This window comes from Dioscorea cayenensis, chromosome 4 (assembly GCF_009730915.1).
Source record: "Dioscorea cayenensis subsp. rotundata cultivar TDr96_F1 chromosome 4, TDr96_F1_v2_PseudoChromosome.rev07_lg8_w22 25.fasta, whole genome shotgun sequence".
NCBI classification, from domain to species: Eukaryota; Viridiplantae; Streptophyta; class Magnoliopsida; order Dioscoreales; family Dioscoreaceae; genus Dioscorea; species Dioscorea cayenensis.
This window is the reverse complement of record NC_052474.1, coordinates 4,345,269-4,353,098: the sequence shown is the minus strand read 5'-3', so window position 1 is coordinate 4,353,098 and position 7,830 is coordinate 4,345,269. Positions and strand designations below refer to the sequence as shown.

Genomic DNA, 7,830 nt, shown 5'->3' with positions numbered 1-7,830 from the left:
TGCCACAATGAAATGAAATTGTCTTTATCGTTCTGGCAAAGATGAACAATCTTGAGGCCAGACATACCACCTAAATAGTGCAACATTGCTATTATTATAATAATAAAGAAGATTTTCTGTTAATCGCCATCTGTGGTTTTCTGTATGTCTGTTTTCCGCTCTTAAACTAATGACCAGCTTAATATTGGCATTCAATAGTTGCTTATTGTATGGTAGGTTGGCCAGGTACTGAAAAAGCTTAGATTGATAAGAAGATAAATCCAGACAGCCAAAATGCTAATGTACATCAAAATGGCAGAAATGCTTTTTCCCATCAATTTAAGAATGAGCCAAGTCCTAGCGGTCCTAAGAAGTCTTGCAGTGTGTACAAAGTAGAAATTTCAGATAGAAAGGATTTAACCAAAAATGGCAACAAAAGGTTCAGGGACGCTGAAGGAAGGATAAAAGAAATCTCTGCTTGAATGAGGTACTCCGAGCATCAGTTGTACCGGAACCAAAGCACTTGCAGTTACTTCAGTGGGATCACTCATAAAAAGCAATGCCTCGTCAAGGAACCATTAGAGAGCCAGTTTGCTCCTGAGAATTCCAAGATTGTTCAAACCGCAGCAGATGCAACTTCTCCACAAATGGTTCAAGGACTTCTGCTTCCTCAACTGGAGCGAAAGCCATGCAAATGCTGAGTTCCTGGACAGCTTCTCCGTACCTCCTGCAAATGAGAATTAGAAGATTCTCCAAGAAATGAGCTCTTGGAGGTAGAAAATTTCTGATCTAGTAGGGGGCTAAGGAGAGTTTACTTGCTATAGTATAAAAGCATGCCAAGATCCCTCCTCAGAGACCAATTGTGAGGCTGAAGAATCAGCAGCCTTTCTGATGCCATGATCGCCAACCTAGAAATCAAACAGAAGGTTAGTGTTTTTTGCTCGATGTACTTGAAAAAAAATTGATCCGGAAGACAGTAAATTATGTCTAATGTTCTAATGTTCTTTAAAGAAAGAAGCATGAGTTGAATCATGAATGTGCTCTAATTAGCCTTATGAACGCAAACAACCAAGGCAAAGATGACCAGATAAAAACACTACATTTTGATCGTCTTCTCATATCCTTAGAAGACCCCAAGTTTTGTGAACAATGCGGGGTGGAGTTTGTAATTTTAATCTGACTATATCAACAAATTTCCATGAAATATGCAAACAATAGGTCAATATCTTACAAGATGATTTCAAATTAAAAAATCAGCAACTTTTACCATTGTTTATTCATAACAAGATGACACCATTTAATTTAGATCACAGACAGTATGTCTGGAAACATGGAAAGCTAGGGAATGCTATGCACAATTTTATCAGATGGCTAGAAAAAGGAAGCTAATGGACATCTATTTGATGTTATGATATATGGGCAATGAAATATCCATGGCATCATGGATTGTAGAAACTTTAGAATGGCTACAACAACAAATGATTGTTCATCTTTTTGGGTGCTCATTTATGTGGGCTTGGTTGATGATTCAATGCCCAACAGGATATATCATGACATATGCCTTTAATGATTCTTTTACAATCTTTCAAAATACATCCTTTATTTTCTAAGGTAAGCATGTTTTTCACTATTTTTAGCAGTATCATAGTAATAAGGACCAAGTTGGTGGTGGTACCTCAGATCTCGAGGGCGTAACAAAGGAGCCATTGAACTCTCTGCGGTGTTTGGTTTACCACTGCCATGAATCGATCTCAAGGGAGAAGTCAGCATTAATCCGTGAGTTGATCTCGAAGCCCTCTTCCAGTGAAGCCTCTATTATTAAAGGGGAAACATAAGGTTTCAGATATAGCAGGATAAGACTTGAAGACAAAATCATTTGCCTAGTTAAGTCATTATATGCTTTAACTTACAATCAGATTAGCTAGCGCAATCCCAATAATATCTCTATTAGTTGCAATATCAAGTTGCAGAAGAGATCTCCCATCCAGATCTGAAGCCTTTGATCTAGGATTCTCTACGCATTTACCATTAATAATGGCAAACAGGCTGTGCCCTGAGCTAACCTTGAAAAGTTCCTGCAAATGAGAAGAGTCATCAATCATTCTATACTAGGCAAATAAGCAACTTAAGTGATTAAGCAAGGAAATAAGCTGCCACCAGAAGGAAATGATATGATGGCGTGATATGATTAGGAGTTTAAAATTACCCGATGACTAGAAATGAGAAGACTTTGTTTATAACATAGTGAGCCAGATGATAAACCATAAAGTTGTAACAAATTCAATGGCATTAATAGTCAAAATGTGAAGCTAGAACAATCGTCATGAACACAACATGAAGAATTGGCATAAAATATTCACACAGATCAAAGGATCCAAGTTCAGATTAAATTCACATTCCTAGGAAATCAGTTCAGGTACTAATAGACACAAACTGGCATAAATATTGCAGATACTACTGAACAAAGACAGCAAATACGCACCATGTCATAAGGATTGCCAGAAAATTTTACATATTTAAAAGAAGAACCATCGTCAGAAAGTTTGGATCCGCTTTGTTGTGGATAAACATAAGAGAGCAGCAATATTCATTAGAAATAGTTCATCTAAAGGTAGACCTACCTCCAGGTTCCCTGAATCAGGCCAAATCAAGAAGTCTTCACCAACACAAGAACCCACAATAGTAATACCAAGCCTTTGACATATTTCAATGTAGATGATGCTAAGGAGGATAGCTGCCAATATGGAAGAATGAATTATAATTGGAGCAACTGGGCAGAAAATAGCATGATAGTGAACAGCTATAACAGGCAGTTCACAGGTATAGCACCATGAGTTACAACTCATCAAAATAAGAATGGATTAAAGTATACCACTGCCGCAACCAGAGCTAAGGGCTGTATGCAGGTGACAAAACTTTGGTTCAGTAAGCGCATGGAATCTTTTGAAATCTCTTGATTCAAAAAGAACAACATTCACAGCCTTCAACACTTCAACCAAATGGCAGCCTATGTCCCTTGAGACCAACTCTGCTTGTACTTCTTTCGCTATCATCTCTAACTCATCCAACCACCCAGATATTGTCTTTCCAGCTAAGGGGAATTCTTCCACACTATCAACTTCTAATTGAGCCTTAAATGGAATGGGAGCATCCTCCCTTTCCCTTGCAAATGCCTGCGCATCCATATCCCGACTATATGAAATAAAAGCTTCATCCTCAGCTGCAACATACAGCAGGGCCTGGAACACATTACAGGAAAAAAAGAAAAGGAAGAGCAAAATATCAGCACATTCAAAAGACGCAAGCATTTATAAAAACAAAAACAAGAACAAAAATAAAAACAACAAAAACACTGTTGGAACAAGCTCAGATAGAAACAAAATAAGATACAACCAAACATAACCAGCGATATTTTTTCATTTGTACATTTATTGGTTGGTATTCAATCCAATAAAGCATATTGTCAAACGTTTGCAAGCTAGGTGCCAATCTATCCAAATCAACACACTTTGATGAACAATTAGATAAGCAAAAGGACCAGGTGAACAGTGCAGCTACTTTAAATGATAGACAACATGCTGCCCAACCATTAGAAATGTTATAAAAAAAAAAAAACCATATATAGAAAGAACCAACGGAAACGATGATCACTTGACATTATCAACCAAACAAAGCAGAATTCAGATTTCATAAGCTAGTGACAAAAGGAAACCTGACACAAAACTTACAATTAACAAATTGAAAGACGTAACAAATTCCCCCATGGTGCACAACCACAAGAATTTCCCTAGAAAATACTCTTACCACAAAGCAGTATTGTGAAGGCTAATCACCCTAAAGTCAATCAATTCAGGATTTATCACAATAAGGAGTAGTGACCAATACGTGATGCCACACAGCAGAAGGTCCAGTGTCATATGTTGTCATTGCATTGTATTGAAGCAGAATGTGCAGACTGAGAAATGGTGTTTATACAAACCTTGGCCAGCGACACATCTTTGTCCTTGGACTTAAAGGAAATCTCCCGAACAAACCTTTGCCTCGCAGCCTTCTGAATCTACATCCTCAAAGAAAAGGCAGAAAAAACACAAGAAAAACTCCATCAAACCGAGAAAAACAAAGAACAAATACCACCAGGAGAGAAAAAAAGACATGGGGAAAGGAGATGAAGAATCGTTCAGCAGCAGCGCATATCCAACCAGCAGCTGACGATGGTCAGCGAAGGGTGATGTGCAAGGGAACAGACCTCGAGTTTGGGATCCTTCGGCACCGTCGCGAGACTGCACAGAGTGTGGGCAGCCCTAGACGTGGGATGGCTCCATCTCTCCGCCCGGGCCCTCCACGCCTTCTTCCCACCATCATACCTGATGGTAACAACAAACGGTGTGGTAGCACCGAAGCACATCCCCTTGCTCTAATCGCTCTAATCCCTCCCATCTCTCAAGAAATTTCACTCAATCATAGACCAACAGCGAGCGAGAAAGAAAGACACACACGGAGAGACAGAGAGATAGAGAGAGAGTTAAGAGAAAACAAGCGTAAGTACCTGAGAAGAGATCGCCCTGCCACCGTCGAAGCCATCAAGGAAGACATGCTGAACAACCAGAAGATCACAACGAAGCGAACACAGGGTATCAAACGAGACAGAGAGAGAGAGAGAGAGAGAAGGAGAGCAGAAGAAGAAGAAGAAGAAGAGCAGCAGATCATGCGCTTGGTTCTCCAATGAAGGAAGGAACTAGGGCAGCAGCACTGGTCCTCGAGGAGACTGAATCCTTGGAGCAGTACCTCACGGCAGTCGCCACCGCTTCAATGAGCTTGGAGACGGAGATGGAGGCGATGATGGAGGTGGGTTCATGAGCGCCAGCGTCCATCAGCATGGTGAGAGAAGAGTATAATGAGGAGGAGGAGGAGGAGGAGTGGGCACACTGACTCCTCACCACCATGAAGGAAGGCAATTTGGGGAATGGGATGAGAAGTGAAAGTGGGGGAAGAAATAGAAGAAGACACTTGGAATCTTGGAGTGGTGGATGACGGAGCAATGTTTTGTTTGTTTCCTCTAAAGATCCATCATCCTACTGGTATTGATTGCCCTTTCCCTTACCTCTCTCTTCTTCTTTTCCTGTTTTTTTAATTTAATCTCTGTTCTGTTCTGTTCTTTCTTTCTTTCTTTCTTTCTTTCCTTTGGAGGAGGTTGCCATTTGCCAAATGGAGATGACTGTCCATGACATTTTATAATCTTTTTTTTTTATCTTTATTTATTTACTTACTTATACCCTTGGTAAAATCTCATAATTACATTGTCTTTTCTTAGACAAATTATTGTTATTCACTGCCATCAATCAGTAACGATCCATTATAAAACAAAAAGAAAAATAATCTATATTTTTTAAAAAATTTCTACTATTTTTTTAACATATGATTCACATATATTTTTAAAAAAAATTATAAGTTTTAAAAGTTTAAAAACCACTTTTACCGATTATTTGACATTTGAATTTTTACTCATTCTATCAGTTTATTTTTATCTTATAATGTGCATTTTTTACTTAATAAATATATTTTTTTATTTAATATTGTGTGTTTATTTGTAATCATATAAATTTTCACTTAATTTATTATATTTTTATTTAATATTTATTTTTGATATTTAATATCTGATATATTCGTTTGATATTGAAAATATTTTCCGTCAACATCAATTATATTTATGACAAAAAGACTGAAAAAACAAACTTTTATGAATAAAAAAAAATTTGAGAATACCCAAATTTGGCTGGATGATTTATAAATTAATGAAATTTGTAGAAATTTTTAAAACAATTTCAATATATTTTTATTGGTGTTTGTTTTAAGCTCTCTTTTTAAAAAATACTAAATACGGTATAAATATATAATTATGAGGCTCAACGCATTATAACACAAATGTAAACTGTCTTACTAAAGTAAATAACTACAGTTTTTTTTTCTCCTCTGTTTCGCCATAAAAGATGACTGTGCAGGACAATAAAACAGGCTCCCAAAAACATGGCAGAGAAATCTAAATAAAATAATTTCCCATAAATGAGGGGCCAAAACATAATTACAATAAAAAAATAGAGGGTGAGGAAGTCGTTTTCAAGGGAGCTCAAAGAGATAAGGGAGAAGTTGCCAGGCAAGTGCGTTTCGTGTAAGTCACCAGCGCCAACGGGTTAGGTCCGGTCCGGCACGACACTCACTATCCGTGACCGAGTGGGCCATGCCTCTCCACACGCACGCTTGCACGCTCACCGCACAAGCGCGCACACAGGCACACGCATTCCATGCTGCAAGCTATTGTTTATTATGGTTTGGCCACCAAACATGCCTTTATTTTTTCAGTTTTAATTAACCTTCTTATCCACACTTTGGACATATGAAAGCTGGCTGAGCCTCTCTATTGAATTGATATTAAATTAATAAATTTAGTAATATATTGTTGTACTCCATTTTATTGGACTCATTAAATAATGACCTGTGTTGATGTGACAATATGCTGATGTGACTCATGGCTTATCTCATATATATCAATAATTTTAATTTTAAATTTAAGATATAATGATGACTAAGGATATCGGTTTGTTTTTTTAATACATTTTTGTCTTGAATATTATTAGCCTAGGACGAATATGCTGACTATGAACAACTTGGTTTTGATAGCAAGACAATTTAGAATTAGACTCACTCAATCAATTTGATGTATGTTATCTATACAAGGGATCTTCCATATTTCACATTTGGATACCTAAATTTGTTAATAGAAGAACCAATATGAAGAATTGAAGAATTGTATATAATGTTTGGAAAAAATTTTACTTTCAAAATTATAGACTTAAAATTAATATCACAAGATTTGAAAAAATTTTATGAACAAACAAAAAATATCTAGGTTATATTGTTTTAGAGTACACAAAATATAAAATTATTCTGTATCCAATTTAGACCTTCATGAAAAGATGAGAAAAAGGGGGAACAATCACACTTGAAAAGAGCAATACAACGGAGAGCTTAGCATTATGGAAAACTAAATCTTAATTGAACCCATCCATATTTACCAATGAATACAATTGAGATGCACTATTAAATAAAAATTGAGGTTATCAGCAAAGAATTATGACAAAGCCATTTATAAATATTTGTCTACATGATAGACTTAATTTTATTTAGAAGGATGAAAATGTAAACTCACGATATGTTGAGCTGAAACTTTACCTTCGACACCTCAAATTGAGTTTTTTATCATAAAGTTATCTCTTATTGATGAATGATGAGTCATTATTCTTTTAATTAAAAAAAAATCAAAATTTTAATTACAACTAGAGCCACTTTTGAATCTACAATATTTTGTTTTTCATTAATCACGACTCTAAAATCTTTCATTTTGATATAAAGATTATTTCCTTCTTTACCAACTCCGTGAAATATAGGCACTCTCTTTTTTTTCTTTTTTTTTAATGATTGCACACAAATTTATTTATTTTTATAAAATAAAAAATTAAGGATACATATTCAAATTGATGACATAAGTATATAAGAAATTTAAAGCAGTAGTAAGAATCGAACCGCATCGTTAGCTTGAAAGGTTAGGGTATTTCAATAATTTTTTTTAAAATATTTCTACTGGAGTTCTTTGTTTTAGGATTGTACATTGTAGTGATGGTTGATAGAGTACTTTAAAACATTAGTCAAGGGATTTATATATATATATATATATATATATTGTATTGAATGAAAAAAAAATTATTTAAACCTATTAACTTAATTAATATCAATAAAAATTAAATATTTTAAATTTAAATTTTACCCTTAAAATAATAATAATAAATATGTATTTGT

The 7,830-nt window shown here is 35.5% G+C and overlaps 1 protein-coding gene across 1 annotated transcript; it reads right to left on the bottom strand.

Moving 5' to 3' along the window:
• Positions 1 to 226: 226 nt before the first annotated feature.
• Positions 227 to 5,163, bottom strand: LOC120259532. Its single transcript, XM_039267153.1, has 9 exons — positions 4,526 to 5,163; positions 4,226 to 4,343; positions 3,959 to 4,036; positions 2,852 to 3,218; positions 2,601 to 2,713; positions 1,890 to 2,054; positions 1,655 to 1,791; positions 795 to 887; positions 227 to 706 (listed from the first exon to the last, which is right to left on the bottom strand). Exons 1-9 carry the CDS (start codon positions 4,684 to 4,686, stop codon positions 547 to 549), a joined length of 1,392 nt encoding a protein of 463 aa, XP_039123087.1. The 5' UTR covers positions 4,687 to 5,163; the 3' UTR covers positions 227 to 546.
• Between the last annotated feature and the right edge of the window lie 2,667 nt (positions 5,164 to 7,830).

Bases quoted from the DNA above. Each gene is read 5' to 3' on its own strand.
- LOC120259532 (XM_039267153.1), bottom strand. From the start codon at position 4,686: ATGATCTGCTGCTCTTCTTCTTCTTCTTCTTCTGCTCTCCTTCTCTCT. The intron at 4,344-4,525 runs GTACTTACGCTT...TGTTACCATCAG, and splicing joins GCAGGGCGATCTCTTCTCAG to GTATGATGGTGGGAAGAAGG. The intron at 3,219-3,958 runs GTTTGTATAAAC...AATGTGTTCCAG, and splicing joins AAGATGTGTCGCTGGCCAAG to GCCCTGCTGTATGTTGCAGC.